The sequence below is a fragment of the Miniopterus schreibersii genome (genome assembly GCF_964146895.1).
Source record: "Miniopterus schreibersii genome assembly, chromosome: 1".
Taxonomy (NCBI): Eukaryota; Metazoa; Chordata; class Mammalia; order Chiroptera; family Miniopteridae; genus Miniopterus; species Miniopterus schreibersii.
The window spans coordinates 199,003,754-199,023,444 of record NC_138101.1 but is presented as its reverse complement, the minus strand read 5'-3'; the positions used below and the strand labels follow the sequence as shown (position 1 = coordinate 199,023,444).

Genomic DNA, 19,691 nt, shown 5'->3' with positions numbered 1-19,691 from the left:
GTGTTCCTTCAGGGACATTCCAGTGCGGCTAAGGTCCAAGCGCCTCTCCCCAGAGCTCCTACATCACCCCAGCTGGTAGCCCGGTTGTCACAAGGGCCGGTCTCTCGGGGTGCCTCATATTAACCCCCCAACCCCAGGGGAAGAAAAGGAACCAAAACCTTGAACCTTGAACGTTGGGTTCCTTTTGTTCCGCCCGAGGGCAGGTCAATCCTGTACCCCAAGGGTGATGTTGACTTGGCATCTTAGCCTTGTACCCCAAAGCCTGTGTTCCTTCAGGGACATTCCAGTGCGGCTAAGGTCCAAGCGCCTCTCCCCAGAGCTCCTACATCACCCCAGCTGGTAGCCCGGTTTCTCATATTCTGGGACCAGCCCCATTTCCCCCCGGCGAGCAGCAGGCCCCAAAAGACGCGACCACCATTTTCAGGCTGTAATTATGCCCCCAAAACATGTCACTGGCTCTCACAACCGTGAAATGCTGCTACCCCCGACCTGTGGACGCCAGACGCTGGGTTCTGGGGTACAGCACACAGGGCGGGCGGCGGGCATGGGAGGAACGCGGCGTGTGCACCGGAACGGCAGGACAGGGCAGTGCAGGGCAGCGGGGGTGCCAGCCTGGACCCCGGGCGTGTGTTTGCAGGTCGACGGTATTGTGAGCACTCACCCGTGCCGCGGAGCACACGGCTCCGACCTCTGACACTGCCATCGGCCGGGGAAGAATAGGAGGCGGTTTTCATTTCGGGGACGTCAGATCCAGGCAAGACAGGAGCTGGGGGCCTTGGACACGGACAAAGGAGAGGGGCTCATTAGCATGTGGCCAGTTTGCCGAATTCTAGAAAAATGCAAAACACTGTCTGGGACTAGGAAGACGTGTCCATGAGGCATCACAACCCTGGGGACCCAGCTTTGCTGGGCTTCTGAACGTGGCGTTGGGGGAGCGTGTGTATTTGGTCTGGAAGGCCGAGGGGACAGGCACACGGGGCAGGTAGCAGGTCTTGGCTGCAGTGCGCCCAGCAGCGGGGCGGGGAGGGGCCGAGGCCGGGGGCCTCCAGCCAGCCTCTGAGGGTCTTCCGTGCCCGGATAAGGCTCCTGGACCACGTCCCAGAAGCTCCAGGAAGTCAGATGGAGGATTTAAAGCAAGATCGTGACAAGGTCAAAATGGCATTTTAGAAAAAGCTCGCTCAGTGAAAATAAACTTTGCAGAATGTTGAAGGCGGCTCCCTACCTCCGAGAACTCGGGGTGAAGGACCAGTGTTTACAGATGGAGCCACCGCAGCGCGCACTGCGGGGTCATTAGCAACAGCGCAAACAGGGCGGCTGAGCAGAGCGCGCTAATTAAAGGCCGGCGCGGACCCGCCCGCCCGTCCCGCTGTGTCTGCAGCACTGCACCGTGGGCACCCACGCTGTTTACTTTCTCGTGCGATGTAAACAAGCACCCAGGAACCTGTCGGCCACCCCGACAGGACCTTGAGCAAAGCTTCTAATGAGCGAGCACGCACAAACACACACACACGAACACACAAATGCACACATGTACACACACACGCACACCCCGGCACGCACACGGCTGGGATTTTTGACAGCAGAGGTTCTGATCGGCAGTGGTGCCTACATCCCACGGAATATTAAACGGCTCTTAAAAAGAAACAGCCGAGACCTATTGTCTTCAAATGGACCTGAGTGTGTTGTGCAGAACTGGATTGATCATGATCTTTTGTTCACAAACACTTTCTCACCGTGGGTCCAGGCATGTCCCTGTTTTATGCTAATGTGAGCATTCATACGCTCATCTGTGATTACGCCATGAACACTCGGGAGCCCACTCCCCAAATCCAGACGTCAGCAATTACTCACACCTGCCTCTAACCCCCATCCCGCGGGGCGAGGGCAGGGGGCTTTCGTGGCAGCGGGGGCCGCTAAATACACTGCGGTGTGCGGAGCCGACAGGTGCCACCGTGCTGTTATAAGGAGTGGCATCGATCTTTATGATCTCAAGCCGATTCCCTAGTGAAGAAAAACTCGCTTTGCAGAAAGGAATCGTACACTATGATATAGTTAATGGAAAATAAAGAAAAGCGTGCACTTCAGAGGTCTATTTGTATCCATTGGCAAATGCAGAGAGAAATATCTGCAACATTAACCCTGAAGACCGCATCTGCAGTTAGCACACGTAGGGGTGGGGGGAGCTGCGAGGGAGGGAGGGGCTGAAGCTGGCTTGGGCTTTTAATAGCGATGTTTGATTTTTAGTGATGAGTGTATTAATTGTCAATGCATTTCTCACATAATTAAAATACACATTTTTTGTGAGTGGGAGTATTTTTTTAGTAAATACAAAAGGAAGGACATTTTGACTGATGGAATAGGAGTGGACACATCCCCAACAAGATGTGCAGACACAGGGGGGGTTATTTTATCTCAAAGACCATTCTTTTTTTTTAATTTTATATGTTTGAAAGCTGGAGCCGGGGGGCCTCCAAGTGGCGTTTCAGAGAGGAGGCCAGCAGGTGTGTACCCGCCGGCCCCCAACCCCTCAGGCCACCCAGCAGGTGTCTGCAGCGTGTCCATTGAGGAATACCTTTTCCTCTTCCTTATTCTGGGCAAGGCTGCTCCAGGTGACTACTCTGAAGTCTCTGTGATAGTTTTTCAGATACAGAGCCTATTTATGATAAATTTAAATAAAATACAGTACCCAGATTGAAGTTAGCTGCACCGTGAGGACGATCACTCCTCCTATGTAAACCCAGGCAATGTCAATCAAGTTAGGGAGCTGACGCAAGGGAAGGCCCCAGGGACCCAGGGCTGACCCTCCTTGGCCCTTTTAAGGGACAGTTACGGGAAAGATCCACCTGAAATAGCTATTTTTACATGTTGAGCACCTACTGAGTGCTAAGCATTTTACGTTATTTCATTTAAAGCATCAAGGCAATGCTTGAAGAAGGCTGTCTCCTCCTACAGGGGAAGGAGGGGCACTTAGAGCTACTGGTCCCAAGTCACCCACCTCCTCCCAGGGGGTCATGCCCCCTGCCCCTGAGCCCCCAATCACAGACGTCCCAGTGGTCAGCACCCTTTTGTATCACAGTGAGAGATTTTAACACCTCCCTTGATTACATATGATAGACAGACTAGTGGAACTGCCTGATTCTGGATTTTTAATTATATTGCTGAATTAAGGCTATAGAACTCCCACCCCTCAAGGACCCTCCCTCCCCAGAAAGGCTGTCATTGTACAGAGCAGGCGCACCTACTTGGTCTGCTGCGAGGTCAGCTTGGGAGGGCCACACACCTCTCCGGGCAGGTGTGCCATCCTAGGAGCTCAGGCATGGCCGGACCCTGGCCTCAGGAACCCAACGACTCACTGCCCTCCAGGGGGCAGCGAGCCCCAGCTGTGGAACCAAGGGCTCGAGTTAGTTCCATTCTGAGGGTTGACACATTTACAAATTATTCAAATATATAAATCAGGGGGAAAAAGATCATTTTCAGACCTTAGATTCCATCTTGGGCCAGGCATCTGCTCCCTTCCTGGGAGAAAGCAGCCGCCTCTCCTCTGGCCACCTGGGAGGGAAGAGAAACTGCTCATGGTCCCGCCAGCGTGCAGCCCACCTGTCCCAGCTGCCACCACCTCAGGCCCCACTGCTACCAGCAGCCCTACTGTGTGCTGAGGGAGTGTGGACAAAACACTATTAGGGTCCCCCTGGATGTGGGTGGGGCTCCCAGGTGAGGGCAGGGCCACCAGCCTGGAAGATGCTACTTACAAGGGAGTTTCACTCAGGGTGGCACAAGAGGCTGGGCCCGACTCACATCAACTCTAAACAAAGTACATTTGCTGAGAGCAAAATGGGGGTCCAGCAAGAATGGGGGCTGGACATGAATGCCAGTGTGGCCCTCGGTGTGGTGGGCATGCGGCCTGGGTAGGTGCCAGTTAGACACTGAGTGGCTTGAGGTGTGTCCTGGGCTTCAGATTTCTCTCTAGAAAATGGGGAAAACAAAACTAACACCTTCACAGTGGTTATAAAAATTAAGAGAATTAAACCATGCCTGGCATGTGCTAAGTATTCAAGCGATAACCAGAGAAGGACCCAGATGCAGCCATGTGGCGAAAGGGGGTTTGTGATGTAGTCACATGAGGAAAGCTCGGGTACTGAGATGCTCTTGTGGAAAATGTGTGCTTGTCCCAGAGCCTGGGCATGTGTATTAAAGAGATTGATTTATCCAATAACTTTTCAGAAAGAAGCGCGGTTCCAGTCCACGGGACGGGAGCCAATCCACTGACTGACTGACTACTTGCATCAAAGGTAAGGTTTGGGCGGGGTCCATGCTGACCTCACCGTGGGGCTTGGGGGGCTGGGGGGACCTGGGCACATGATGAGGTGGGCCAGTGATCGGGAAGAAAGGTGAAAAGGTGCTTCTGGTACTTAATACCTCTGTTCAAATACCTGAGCAGCTATAATTAGCAGGTCCTGGGCCAGCTGTCCCATCCCTCACCGACAACCAGATCAGCCCAACTGAGTTGGGAGTGACCATGGGCTTTTTGGGGAGATGGAGGCAGACACTGAGGCCCCCACTCCTTTGGTCTGGCCTCCCATTGGGCCACAAGGCTGACTGTGTGGACCATGGAAAGAAATGAGCCTCTCTGGCCCTGAGGGTCCCTCGAGGTCCCCCCGTGGCCACTGCCTACCCCACACGGTGGGTCTGATCCTCTCCTCTCCATCCACACCTGGCTTTGCACACTGCTCCTGCCTCTTCACTCCTGAACTGGGCCTCAAAACCCCTCAATTTAATTCTGGGAAACGGGGAACCCACCACCTCATAAGGAGAACAGTCAGTGACAGGGGCTGAGCAGCCAGGGTCCTGCCTGACCCTGAGCAGTTGCCCAAGAAACATCAGTTGTAACGAAAAAAATCTAATTGCCTGTCTTGATGACACGTGCCTCCTGCAACTACACTCCCCGAGCCTCCCCAGCCTCATCAACAGCCATTCATCTCCTGGGGTGTTCAATACCCTGAGTGCCAGCGCCGCCTCCAAGGCGCAGCTCCTGGGCAAGTTGCTTCGCCCCGGACTCTGGTTCACTCATTGTGAAGACAGGGCATGTTCCCCTCATGGGGCGAGTGACATAATTAAGTCGACACCAGGTGTGAAAATTTGACTGCACCCCGACCACCACAGTTACAGCGATGTGCGGACAGTGTAACATAGGAGCCCTAAGGAAGAAACAGGCCCTTACTGTTCCCATCTCCCCTGGGAAGACGTGCTCCTTCCATTTGTAAAAGGGGACCCTGAGGCTGGCTTCTGCTCCCGCTCAGGTCCTCCTGCCGCGGGTGCCACGCTCCTGGCCCATCCACACAGCAACTGACCATTTGAGACACAACCAGATCCCACTGAGACTCCAGCCTGGCTGTCAAATGTGAACAAACACTAGAAACCACTAGCCTGGGCTCCCAACAGTGCCTTAGATGTAGGGACCTCAAATTAAATGCAATAGAAGGACCCCCAATTTGTAAGAGCAGCTGATAGGGTAGAAGCAAGGTGGGGAATCCCAGAGTTCTACCTACTCTTCCAAAACCCTCCCTTCACCAAAACTCCCCAGGGTTACCCCTCGAACACCTCTCAGGACCCCAGAGTGACAGGAACAAAGTGAAGAGACCACTACCCAACCCTCCTTGCAGGTCTGGGGAAACTGAGGGCCCAGGAGGGGAGGGGGGTCCCAGTGGGCAGCTGGATAGCTCCTTCCCCTGCCCTCTTGCCTTGAAAGGAAAGAGCAGCGTCCAGAGCAGCTGATTGGCCCGGCTGATTTGGGCAGCTCAGGACACTCTGGTCTGTGACCCCCTCCCAGCCCCTCCCTCGGACGGCACTCTCCCCCACCCAGGGTTATTCTGGGCAGAGTGATCCAGCTGCCCCCTGGAACTGCCAGTCAAGGGGTGGGGGAGGGGGCAGGGACTTGGCTGCAGGAACATTGCCAGGTTAGGGGCCCTACTGGCCTTCACCTCGATGGCCGGGAGGAGGGGAGGGGCTTCAGGGACCCTCTCCAAGAGGACCCCCACCCAGCCCGGTTTGGGATTTAAAGAGAAGGCCTGGGGCAACCCCAGCTCTGCCGTAACTCACTGCCTGTCCTGAGTCACGGTGACCCCCTTCCAAAGACTCAGTTTCCCCAGGGCCCGACTTTCACACCCCAGGGAGGAGAGGGGAGACCGGCTGCTTTGGGTCAAGGGGAGGAGGCTGTCACCTACCACACCCAGTGGTCTCTAGCCCCAAGCCAGGCAGTTGAGTGGACAAGGCAGGGGCCTGGGAGGGAGGGACCCCTCAGGGAGCTTTGCCAGGTCAGCAGCCCCTGTAGCGCCCACAGTCTACTCCTCATGGGCCCCCAGGGAGCCACCACTCTCCCTGTTCACTCCGGACTAGGGAGCTGAATGAGGAGTGACCACAGCCCTGGTCCTCCCCAGGGAAACCAGCAAGGACCCCCAGGCCTTAGCCTGCCAAGGACATAGCTTGACCTTTAGGTCAACAAATCAATTAACAATTGGTGGCCCTTCCAGTGCCCCTATGTGGAGAGCAACTAAATGGAGGTGATTCACTTTGGGGTCACTTAGGCCTTAAGCCCTAGTGACTGTGCGCCCCCCAAACCCAGATGGCTCTGAGTATGTCCTAGAAGCTGGCAGGGTCTTCATGTGATGTTGACCCTGACACCCATCCGGGCAGCCCAGAGGCTGGGGTCCCAGGTGATAGGTGGAGTCAAAGAGGCCAGGAAAGAGGAGCATGGAAGAGAGAGCCCCAAAGCCCCCATCTCCTTCCACTCACATGCTCACCACCCCTACCTTCCTGCTCAGCAACTGGGCCTCCCACCCCCTCCCGTTCTCACCTCTCCCCTAACTCTCCACCCTCTGCCCCTAGCCCAGGCTCCACGCTGCTCCTAATATCCTCCCATCTCCTCTTCCAGGCTCTATTTTTAAAATCAGATTTCCTTTACTGTACAAGGGAGCTGACAGGGAGAGGTATTCGCTGAGGGATGGGCCCCCCGCCCCCCCCACACCCGAGCCTTCATAGACACACGTAGGCAGCCCCGACCCAATGGGGCCACTTGCTCGGAGGCAAGCGGGGAGCTGACCTGACCGAGAAGGCTCTGAGCACGGCAGGTGGTGAGGCCGGGGTGTCTGTGGGTGTCGCGGGGAGAGGGTCTCACTCAAAGACCCCAAACTGAGTGCTCTCAATCCTGATTGGGAGGAGGGTGTGAAGTGAGAATTTCCAAATCAGTGGGTATTTCTTAAGGAAATTGTCCTGAGAATTGAGACCTCAACATGCATCAAGCTACATTCGTAGGACTGAGCCCAGAAAAGAGGCAGGGGCAGCCATGGGCATGGAGTGACAGGGGAGAGGCGGAGGCGCTTCCACATTCTGAAATGATGACCCCAACAAACCCCAAAGTCCTCACAAAGGGGCTGGGCAGCTAAGCCCAGGGAACCTTCAAAGAAAGGGGTGGAGGGGACCTCCCAGCCTTGCCCCCAGGACCCCGCGCTCACCTCCGGCAGGGCATGTAACTGTGAGGGCGTGGTCCCCACCGCCTTGCTGGTGGCAGATGTCCGGCAGGGTGAGGTCACCTCTACTTCTTTACCCCAGGATCCAGTACCTGTCCGGGAGGGGGAGGGAAAGAATTAGGACGTGCGGCTGTATGAATTAATGAATTACAATGCAGAGTATCCGTTTAAAAACATCAAAAGGCCTGGGGACAGTAAAATCGAGATGTGTTTGGGGATAAAAAGTCAGGCTTTCGGGGGGAAGTAGGGGGAGGAATGGGGCGGGGCGTTGAAGCTAGAAACTGGACATGATGAAAAATTTTGGTTTTGTGCAAAGGAATTTGGGTTTTATATCCTAAGTAATGAAGAGCAACGTAAAGGTTTTTCAGTTTAGCAAATACTCTGTGCCATTTCCATTCCACACTCAGGCCTCTGGGTCTTGTGTTGTGGACGTGAAATATGGGCGGTTTTAAACCGAGACCACTGCCAGTAAATCTGGGTGCCACACTGAGGTGTCGGGGTATCTTGTCAGTGATGGAAAAGCGTGACAAGATTTCAAGACGGGCTTCTACGAATAGATTTGAGGGTTTCGGGGAAGAAATCTGGACTTTATTTTGAGGAGTGACAGGATCAAACTTTTAAATCATACTAAAGAGTTTGGGTTCCTGCCAAAGGGTTTTAAGAAATGTGATGGTGAGGATTTTTGCCTGTGGGAGATAAGTCTGCAGATAAACATGATAAAATGTACTTTAAGGCTAATGGCTCTGGGCTCTATATCACAGGCAATCAGGAAAGGAACATTTGGACTTTATGGGTGGAGGGGATGCTGATGTCTGACTTTGGGGAGCATGCCAAGGAGGTTTGATTGATGTTGGCACCAAAGTTGAGAGACTACAACCAGGGGACTCCCATGATCAGCATCGGGAATATGCAAAAATATTTGGAATTTATTTCGAGGCGCTGACAGGATTCGATTTTTGCACACGCCTAGGAATTTGATTTTAGCCAATAAAGTTCCAAGGGAGGGACATCATGAGATTTTTTTTGTATCTGATAAACAGTATGCAGGGAAATTACAAAATAAAATTCACAATTTATGCTAAGAACTTAGACTCTTGATTCCATAATTCCACCACTGAGAGAGTGTTAAGAGTTTAAGGCAGAGCTACAGGATCAAATTTTATACACTGTGCTAGGAAGTGTGAATTTTATTTTAAGGGGATGACAAGATCGCATTTTTATATCATGCTAATAAGTTTGGACTTAAGCCAATAAAGGCTTTAAAAGAATGCCGGGGTGAGATTTAGGGTTTTTTTATAGACCAGTCTGAAGATAAATTACATGGTAAAAACACTGCATTTTATGTTAAGTAGTTGGGACTTTATGTTACAAGGCAATGAGGAAACCTTGAAAAGTTTCAAATTGAGTTACATGATCCAACTTATGCATTTCGGCAGAGCTACAAAAGTGGATTTTTATGGTAAAGATAATGCGATCAGATTTTTATAACAGGCCAAGGAGATGAGATTTTATGTGAGAGCTGAAGGCATCTGAGCATTTCATTTTAGGGAGGGATATGATCTCATTTTTAAACCCTCAATGCAGAAGCGCTGGGGTTTTCGCCAAAAGAGTTGTAAGGAGTGACTGATGAGAGTTTTGTCTCCAGGGGAATTAGCTGGCAAAACACATTTTATGCTAAGGTATCTGGATTTGATGAGCCAGATAATCAAGAGCGTGGACAGCCCAGAGGAGGCACCCTTTGGCCCAAGTGCATTGTGCCTGCGAGGGAGTCTGGATTTCAGCCACTGAGAGTTCTTAAAGAGGGAGGGCGTGCAGAGTAATTAGAAAATAAAGTCTGTTTTATGCCGAGGAGTTTAGATCTTGTATCTAAGGTGACTGAGATATCAGAGGGTTTTATGCAGAAAGTTACAGAACCAAATTCAGGTGTCTTGCAAGGGCCTGAGACCTTTTATTTGGAGGAATTACATGGGCAAATTTTTGTATCATGCTTGAAAGTTTGGAATTAGGTCAATAAAGGGTAGCCAGGTAAGGTTTTGGGTTCCATGTCCATCAATTTGGAAATAAATGACAAGGTAAAGAAAAAATTTATTTTATGGCAATTGGAACTTCATATTATAAGCAATGAAAAGAAACTTTTGCTAAGTTTTAAAAAGAGAAGTTAGGAGGAAACTTTTATGCATCCTGCTAAAAGTTTGAACTTTGATATTAAAAGGAGTTATTAAGATCACGTTTTTATAATATGCCAAGGATACTAGATTTTAAGTTGAAGACAGGAACGTTGAAGGACTTAATCAGTTACATCATCAAATTTGTAAATAATTAATAATTGTAGACTTTATAGTGAAGAAGGGGTATATGATCTAGTTTTTAAATCATCTTGCTAAGGAGTTTAAATTTTAGTCAATAGAGTTTTAAGGTCTTTAAGAGACATTTTAAATTTTAATCAATTAAAATTTTTAAATTTGTAATATTAGCCAATGAAAGGTTTTACAAGGCACACTGAGATTTTAAATTTTAACCAATTTAAATTTGTAATATTAGCCAATGAAGGGTTTTAAAAGACATACTAAAATTTTAAATTTTACCAGTTTTTTTATTTTAAATATATCAGCCAGTGAACAGTTTTTAAGAGTTTTTAGTGAGATACTGATATTTATATTTTAAATTTGAGATTTTAACTAATTTAAATTTTTAAATTTAAAATTTTAGCCAATAAAGGGTTTTATGGGTTTTAAGGGACATAATGAGATTTTTATTCCTAACAGAAAATTAAGTGAATTAATTAGTCAATTAATTTTGTATTTCAATTAGAACTTTATACCAGAGACTTAGAATTTTACAATAAAAACACATAGCTTATAGGACTTTTTATGAAGAGAAAATAAGTTAATTTGTGCAAGGTGTTCTATGCATGTTGCTATGGTAGAGATGCTGAGGGGGATGGGGATGCTGAGGTCATAGAGATGCTGGGGAGGATGGAGATGCTAAGAGGGATGGAGATGCTGATGGGGATGCTGAGGGGGATGGGGATGATGAAAAGGATTTTATCACATTTGTTCTTTATGCTAAAAAATATACATAATCTCTACCTTGAGAAATGGCATGATCAGAATTTTCTATTATTCTAAGGCCTTGAAATTGTAGCCAGAAAATTATTTTGGTGAGTTATGTGTCAGGAATTTTTATGCTAAAAGACTTGGACTTAATATAGTAGACAGTAAATAAACAGCAAAAGGTTTTAATCAGAGGACCTGCGGGATCAAGTTTAACTGTCATGCTAACAGCAACATACTTAATTTTGAGAAACAGCAGATCAGAATTTTATATCTTGTTGGACAGTTCGGACTTTAGCCAATGAGGAGTTTACAGAAGGGCATGAATGTTTGTTTGTAATGGATCGGCCCAGTGGTTAAGGAGAAAACCGAGAAATAACAAAAGGTGTTACACATACAAAAAGCATAACCGTAGAGCTAATCTATGGAATGACCAGAACTCAGCTTGCTGCACCCCAGCAGAGAAGAAATGTGCAAAACCCCACCCCAACATCCCTTTAAATTCAGTCTTGGCCCACTCAAAACCACCCATGACTAGATTTTCAAATACCCACTCCAAGACAATCAGACGTCAAAGATACCTCCCACCTCTACCCCTCAACTCAATGTCCCAACTCGGCTGGATACGCCCTGCTTTGGGGGAAAACCAACCAGCAACAGAGAGTAACGGGGTGAGCCCCGCCTGATAGGATCGGAGGGGGGAGTCAGTATGTTTGCACGTGTGGAACTGAGGCCAAATTTTTAAAGTTCCCAGACCCCACAGACCAAGAGGGCGATCCTGGGGAGGTAGAGACTTTAGGAGGGGTGGGGAGATGACTGGCAGGTTTCCTCAACAGCTCAGAGCTGGGGAGAACACGGCAGCAAGTGGATGAAAGGGAGGAAGGGAAAGTAGCAAAAAAATCCCAGCTGGGATCGCGTGGCCACGCGCAAGTCGCTGGCACATCCCGGGTGTTTTACAAACATTTACGGGGAAAGTAAAACCCGGAGTCCAGAGCTCTACATCCAGCCCCCGCAATTTCTACTTTGCATCTAAGGGAGGAAATAAAGCTATTTCGGGCAGTTGACCCAGCTGACGGAACAGTGGCCAAGTGCCCATTTTTCTCCACTCCCCCGAACTTGTGAAACAGCAGGCATCCCCGCTAGACATTCCCGCCTCGCACTGAGGCCAAGCTTGCTCGCGGCGCCTCGCCTGCCAACTCTGAGATGTGAGCTCAGTGACTTTCGAGTGACCACAGAAGGGAAGGAGCACTGACCAGGCACCTGTGCCAGGGTGAAATGAGGCGGCCAGTGCATCCTGCCAGGTGCCTGCCTGCCATGGCGCTCTGGGCCCATCGCCCCACCAAATTTATGGGCTGTGAATTTCTCAAGGCCTTGGGGAAGTAGGTGGGCCCGCCAGGCGGAGGAAGCCGGGGAGAGAGTAGGCAGGAAGGTGAGAGTAGGCAGGAAGGACCTACTCTCTCCCTGTGGGCACCACAAGTGGGACGCAGAGGCTCCCCCCGTTTCTCTCTGTTCGGATGTGTAGGGCATCTGATTTGTCCTGGGGATCCTGGCCCTGACCTCCTGAGACCCTAAACCACTGCCTTTCCTGTCCACCCTCTCCCCCCCGCCCCAGCAGGTTCTGGTCGCTGTGGTCCCCAGTCGCTGACTGGACACATCGCCACCTTACCAGTCTTCAGAGACCACTCCTTTCCATCCGACGAAATGATAGAACCCTCTGAAGACTCATTTGAGACGATGATGGAGCGTAAGAATCCATCATCAAAACAAATGGAGTCCTCCGAGGGCTCATCCAACACCACCGCGGAGAGAGAAGACGGAGCGCAGGCGGGGGCCGGGCCCGCCCCGGGCCCAGCCCAGCCAACGGAGGAGATGCCCACTGTCCTCCTCCAAGACATGGAGGAGCCATCCAGTGTTCCAGATAGAAAAATAAAGGATTCACCCAATGACCTACTCCAAGACCTGGAGGAGGCATGCGTCGCTGCAGAGGGGGATCCGGCCGGCGAGGAACCTGGTGAGATGGGAGAAGCATCCGTCAACGCGTGGGGGGACCCAGACGAGGACGACGACACTGACCTGAGCGACTGGGGAGACGACGATCTTGAAGAGCCGCCCGCGGCCTCCAGCTCGGAGTTCGGGGCCACGTTCGAGTCCCTGGTCTCTGCGTACTTCCAGATGCAGGACCTCAGAGAGCAACAGAGAGTGGCAGAGGAGATCCTGGTGAGGGGGCTGAACGAGGGCCGCCTGCCTCGCCCCGAGCCCTTCTCCGGCGACCGCAGGCAGTTCCACGAGTTCATCGTGCTCTGCCAGCTGATCCTACAGAGCTACCCCAGGAAGTTCTTCAGCGACCGCCGGCGGGTGAGGTACGTCACCAAGTACCTCTCGGGCACGGCCCTCGAGTGGGCCCGAGGCCTAGCACAGGAAGGCAGCCCCCTGCTCAGCGACTTCCCAGCCTTCCTAGAGGCCATGTCGCAGGTGTTCGAGTACAAGCAGTCACTGCGGGCGGCAGAAGACGCCATGTTCGACATCAGGCAGGGCGACCGCCCCGCCATCGACTACATCAATGAGTTCCGGGCCCTGGTACCCACCTTGGGCTGGCCAGACGGAGTCCTGCAGGCCCACCTGTGCCTGGGGCTCAAGGAAGAGATCAGGCACTATCTGTTCCGCGTCCCGCAGCCGGACTCGCTGGACAGTCTGATCGTCCTCGTCCTGCAGATAGAAGAGAAGCTGGCGGAGAGAAGGGCCGTGCTCAGGCTGCCCCCAGAGTCCCGCCCGCGGAACATGACCTGGATCGACTCACCGGCCCCGGAGAAGTGGGCGGTCGACAGCTGGCTGAGCTATGAAGTGCAGCCTATCGATCGCAGGCACCTCTTCCTGCTGCTCCTGGTGAGGGTGAACCCTTACCACAGCGTCGCCGTCCAGGCGCTGGTGGACTCGGGCGCAAGCTCCAACTTCATGGATGAGAGGTTTGCCCAAGAGCACTACGTCGAGTTGTACGAGAAGCCCTACCCGCAGCGCATCCACATCATGGACGGCTCCCTGATCGGCAACGAGCCCGTGTGGCTGCACACCGAGCCCCTGGTGTGCATGCACCAGAACCACCAGGAGACCATCCAATTCGACATCGTCCCGTCACCCAACGTCGCCGTGGTCCTGGGCATCGACTGGCTCCGTATCCACGCCCCCCAGGTCGACTGGGTCAAAGGCCGCTGCACTTTCCACTCTCCCTACTGCCTGAAGAACTGCTTCCGCCCACCCCCGCCATGCATCGCGCTCGAGAAACACGCCGTAAGCCTGCTGCCCGGTCTGTCGCCCCAGTATTCCGACCTTGCCGACGTGTTCAACCCGAAGGAAGCAGATGAGGAGACTTCCGACCAGCCAAGCTCAGACGGATCCGATGATCTTTCTGAATCAGAGCCCTCTGAGCTTCAGCAGGCTGGAGACAGTGATCAGAGCAGCGAGACCGACGACGAGAGTCCCTCTTCGGATCCTCAGGAACCTGTGGATGCTGAGGCGCAAAAAACAGCCAGGCGGGGGAATGAAGACCAGGCCCTGGAGGACATGCTGACCAAAACGGTGGACTGCATACAGAGCATTCCCGTCCTGTTCAACCCGTTACACGGAGCTAAGTGGTTCACACGGCTGGAGCTGCGTGGGACCACCATGGACGAAGACATGAAAATACTGGAAACGGAAGAGGTATGGAAAGCGGCGTTTGGGATGGAGCTTCAAGCGATGGAGAGCTACCAGCCCTTTCAGATCTGCGCAGACCCTCTCATCCCCCAGAAGGTGCTGCTCTACATCCTGAGGGACATGCTGGGCAAATTCGTGCTCTCCTACGGGCACGACGTGGTCATCTACTCAATGAGCCAGGAGGAGCACCTCCTACACGTCCGCCAAGTCCTGGTCCGCTTCCGACACCACTACGTCTACTGCTCGCTGGACAGGAGCGAGTTCCACCGGCACAACGCCGAGGTCCTGGCGTTCATCCTGACGCCCAAAGGGGTGAGGCTGAGCAAGAACATCTCCAATACCATCCGGGGGTACCCGATCCCCGGCTCTAAGAAGTCCCTGCGGCACCTGATCCAGTTCATGTTCCCCTACCGCCACTTCGTGGAGCGCTTCGCCGTCACGGCGGAGCCCCTGGTGCGGCAGCTGCTGAGCAGCGCCCCCTTCCACTGGGGGGACGAAGAGCAGGAGGCCTTCGAGAGCCTGAAGCGGGCGTTCCGCAAGGCTCCCCTGCTCCACCACCCGAAGCCCCAGAACCCCTTCTACTTGGACACCGGCATCACCAGGACCGCTCTGTACGCCTCCCTCATCCAGATCGACGAGCACAACGGCAAGAGGGTCTACTGCGCTTTCTATTCCCGATACCTCGCCCCCGACGAAGTGGACCTGCCCCCGCTGGAGAGGAGGGGTCTTGTGATACGGGCCGCCCTGAAGGTGTGGAGGTGCTACCTGGAGAACACCGAGGAGCCCATCATGATCCTTCTTAATACCGAGGATCTAGCCTCTCTGAATAATGACAGGCTCACCGTAATCCTCCCGGGGCAGTGGGTCGGCTTCTTCTCCCGCTTCCACTGGGACATCATGGAGCGGCCCGAGCAGGACAGCGGCTGGGTCCTGCCACCGCGCCACTCCCACCGCAGGCCTTTCCAGGCCCGCAGTGCCGCCTGGCCCTGGAGGCCCATCGCCACCGGAGGAGGGGAGGGCGGAGAGGCGCCTCCCCAGACCCAGTCTCAAGAGTTCCTGACTCAGATGCCACTGGACCAAGTCCTCCTCGTGCACTTCAGCGTGGCCCAGATCAAGGCCGTCGTCCTGAACTTCTTCAGCGGCCTGCTCTTCTGGAAGGACAACCTGGCCCTGGCGGCCCTGCTGGTGATTCTGAAGGAGAAGCAGCGCCCCCCGCAGCTGCCCGCGCCTACCCTGGACGTGGCACGCCTGCCGGTCCAGCGCTCCCCGCGCCTCATCCTGGACCAGTCCCTGCTCACAAACCCTGGCATTGCCGCGACCATCAGCCGGCTGCTGACCCAGATGCCCCCTGACGTGGACACTGACGCTGTACGGGCTGATCAGAGGGCCCTGCTGCCTCGGGGCCCCCGGGTCCTACACCTGCCACCTGAGTTCTGGATGATGCTGGGTGAGCGCTTTGGCATCAGAGTCGCCCCCGGACAACCCCAAACCATCCGGCTCGGGAGCCACTCCCTGGAGCTGCACGTCGTCGGTGGTGATGTCGTCTTGCGAGAAGCCCTGCAAGACGACCTGCAACGTTACCGTCAGTGGGGCCTGCATGACGGCCTGCAAGACACCTCGCAGGACGCGCAGGCGGACGACGACGCGCAGGGGGATGACCAGGTGCAAGGGGACCAGGTGCAGGAGGAGGATGGGCAGGAGGAGGATGCTCAAGAGGACCAGGTGCAGGAGGATGATGCTCAAGGGGACCAGGTGCAGGAGGATGATGCTCAAGGGGATCAGGTGCAGGAGGATGATGCTCAAGGGGACCAGGTGCAGGAGGATGATGGGCAAGAAGATGATGGGCAAGGGGACCAGGTGCAGGAGGATGATGGGCAAGAAGATGATGCTCAAGGGGACCAGGTGCAGGAGGATGATGGGCAAGAGGATGACGCTCAAGGGGACCAGGTGCAGGAGGATGATGGGCAAGAAGGTTATGGGCAAGGGGACCAGGTGCAGGAGGATGATGGGCAAGAAGATGATTCTCAAGGGGACCAGGTGCAGGAGGATGATGGGCAAGAGGATGATGCTCAAGGAGACCAGGTGCAGGAGGATGATGGGCAAGAGGATGATGCTCAAGGAGACCAGGTGCAGGAGGATGATGGGCAAGAAGATGATGGGCAAGGAGACCAGGTGCAGGAGGATGATGGGCAAGAAGATGATGCTCAAGGAGACCAGGTGCAGGAGGATGATGGGCAAGAAGATGATGGGCAAGGAGACCAGGTGCAGGAGGATGATGGGCAAGAAGATGATGCTCAAGGAGACCAGGTGCAGGAGGATGATGGGGAAGAAGATGATGCTCAAGGAGACCAGGTGCAGGAAGATGATGGGGAAGAAGATGATGCTCAAGGAGACCAGGTGCACGAGGATGATGGGCAAGAAGATGATGCTCAAGGGGACCAGGTGCAGGAGGATGATGGGCAAGAGGATGGGCAAGGGGACCAGGTGCAGGAGGATGATGGGCAAGAAGATGATGCTCAAGGAGACCAGGTGCAGGAGGATGATGGACAAGAAGATGATGGGCAAGGAGACCAGGTGCAGGAGGATGATGGGGAAGAAGATGATGGGCAAGGGGACCAGGTACAGGAGGATGATGGGCAAGAAGATGATGCTCAAGGAGACCAGGTGCAGGAGGATGATGGACAAGAAGATGATGGGCAAGGAGACCAGGTGCAGGAGGATGATGGGGAAGAAGATGATGGGCAAGGGGACCAGGTGCAGGAGGATGATGGGCAAGAAGATGATGCTCAAGGGGACCAGGTGCAGGAGGATGATGGGCAAGAGGATGATGGGCAAGGGGACCAGGTGCAGGAGGATGATGGGCAAGAAGATGATGGGCAAGGGGACAAGGTGCAGGAGGATGATGGGCAAGATGATGGGCAAGGGGACCAGGTACAGGAGGATGATGGGCAAGGGGACCAGGTGCAAGGGGCCGGGGCCCTCGACCCCTACCCTGCCCTCCCAGAGCCCCCTCAAGCCTCTGGAGGAATCCTCGGCTTCCTGCACAGCCACGTGTATGGTCCCCAAGATCAGCCCAACCTGGCTCAACCAGACCCAGCAGCCAGGAGCCTGGCCCACTTCCTGGCCATGATCTGTGCAGAGGACCCAGTCCCACTGCGGGGCAGACAGCCCAGGGGACGAGCAAGGCTGGAGGAGCTCCCCGAGGATGACGAGGACCCCGAGGATGACGAGGACCCCGACGAGCAATGAAAACACCTCTGCACCAGCAGCGAGACCCCCGCTCCTCTGCCCGACACCCCACAGGACCTCCGCTCAGCCTCCCCGTGCCTCAGACTGCTTCGCTTGCCCCCAGCGCTCTTCTTGCCACTGCCAACCCAAGGGAAACCCACTCAAGAAGGGCAATGACCTCTTCAACTCATCCACCAGCAACATCATCAGTGCCAACCAATGGACTAACCAGTCACCAGACCCAGAGCCACCTCAGGGCTACACACATTCCGTCTTAATTCTCCAGGTCCCAGGCCCACCACTGGGAGTGAGATTGTGACAGGAGAAAGCAGTGATGAGCGGAAATGACCCCATGACCCCAGGCCAGGCAAGGAATTGGGCATAGCAGACAGACAAAGCCAAGCAAGCAGATGCCAGAGACCCACCCCGCTGCCGTGGCACGTGGCCATCTTGTGCCATCCTGGGACACTGACCTCGGGTGCTCCACTGACTTCTTCTACCTCCAGCACCGGTGCTCCTGCTCCCTTGGACCCGACCGCCACCCCCACTTCTCCACGTCGTGCTGTGGTGCCTCCCCCTTCCGCCCCCACCGCCCCCTGCCAAGCCAGCCACCCCCACAGTCTGGTCCGGCCCCCTCGACACTGGCTGCCTGACCCTGACTCTGCCTTCTTACCTGGGTGGTATGCTCCACGGAACGTCCCATCGACCCAGTACTTACCAGACTCGCACCCTCGAGAGTTCCCATGACTCCACGGGACTCTGAGAGCTCCCCACCCCCCTCCCAGCACTGACAGCACAGGGGGGCTCCAAAACAGACTGAGGACTTGCGAGACCCCCAGTGGACTATGCTGATTCGCTTAGAGTGTTCTTACCAGAACCCTGCTTTCTGCCACAGGGAGGAGACCCTTCCCCACACCCTCCCCCCCTATCCTTTCGCTATGCCCCCCAAAATAAAGCAGAATAAAAGATTATCTGACTTTGTGGTTTGTTCTGAAGGTGGGGGGGATGGACAGGATGGAGGAGGGAGAGAAGGGGGGATATGGTAGGCTCTCCCCTGAAACAGGCCCCACCTGACACCTGGCACACAATCCAGGGAGGGGGGGACATTGGGAGCTGCCTCTTCTTGAGGGTCCAGAGTAGGGACTCCAGAAATCCAAAAACTACCTCTGGCCTGGGCCTTCTTCCACATGAGAAATGAGGCAGGGAAGGTTGTGCTCTGCCCCCTAACTCAGGGTCTGAGAACCAAGGAGCTGCAGCTTCAAACTCCTCCCCCCACCACCCCACCACCCCCACCACCCCCACCCAGTGGAGGGGGCCAAGCACCTCCAAGGCTCCTCAAGTGGCAAAATGGCTCTTCTGAGGCTGCTGGGCCCTGAGAAGGAGGAGGGGTCCCAAGGGAGTGAGACTGGGGAGTGGCACTGGCTCCCTCAGGACTCACTCCTGCCATCATCCTGCACATGCTCAACCAGGGCCCCCTGCCTGGCGGTGGGGTCCACCCACCCAGCAGCACCATAGGACCTCAAAGGGCAGCCCTGCCCCACCCCACACAGGGACCACTCCTGGTGTGACTCAGCACTGGGCCAAGGCTTTATCTGATGGCAAAGGAATCTGCCCCTGATGGCAGCCCCATGAGGTCACCAAGCAGACCTCAGGTTCAAAGGTTAGAGGCTCTGCAGGGGTCTGATTTCCCATCCCCCAGGGAGCCTGCCCCTCCCCACTCATCCTAAGGAAACCTGCATATTCCACTGATCTCAGACTCCTGAGCCCTCCCTGGCCCCTGGGGGAGACTGGCCTCCACCTACCCACCCAACTCATCTACCCCTGATGGCAGCACCTAGAGATCATGGTCAGGATCTCCAGGTTCAGAGCCAGGGGCTCAGCTCTACCTCTGGGCCTGGCCCCACCCCATCCAGTCCCAGGCTGACTGGCTACAAACCCCTCTCCCAGCCTCAGTTTCCTCAACCATAGCTGGGACCTGTCAGGGCTGCTGTGACGATGGAAAGGGTCACAAAGGAAGTGTTGGGCACAGCTGACACTGGGGTTCCTGTCCCCCACCACCACCCCTGTGGGGACCCTCTAGTGCTCCTTCATTCAGGATAAACTTGGGGAAACCAAGGCGCAACAAGGGCAGAGACCTGATGGTGGCCACGGAGGAGTTGGGAACACACCCAGGATTGGGGACCTTGCTGGTGGCCTC

The 19,691-nt window shown here is 54.3% G+C and overlaps 1 protein-coding gene across 1 annotated transcript; it reads left to right on the top strand.

Moving 5' to 3' along the window:
- Nucleotides 1-7,074: 7,074 nt before the first annotated feature.
- RTL1 (retrotransposon Gag like 1) lies at nucleotides 7,075-17,885 on the top strand. Its single transcript, XM_081131947.1, has 2 exons — nucleotides 7,075-7,127; nucleotides 12,192-17,885. The coding sequence occupies exon 2, from the start codon at nucleotides 12,278-12,280 to the stop codon at nucleotides 17,513-17,515; it is 5,238 nt and encodes a 1,745-aa protein (XP_080988073.1). The 5' UTR covers nucleotides 7,075-7,127; nucleotides 12,192-12,277; the 3' UTR covers nucleotides 17,516-17,885.
- Nucleotides 17,886-19,691: the final 1,806 nt, after the last annotated feature.

Bases quoted from the DNA above. Each gene is read 5' to 3' on its own strand.
- RTL1 (XM_081131947.1), top strand. From the start codon at position 12,278: ATGATAGAACCCTCTGAAGACTCATTTGAGACGATGATGGAGCGTAAG.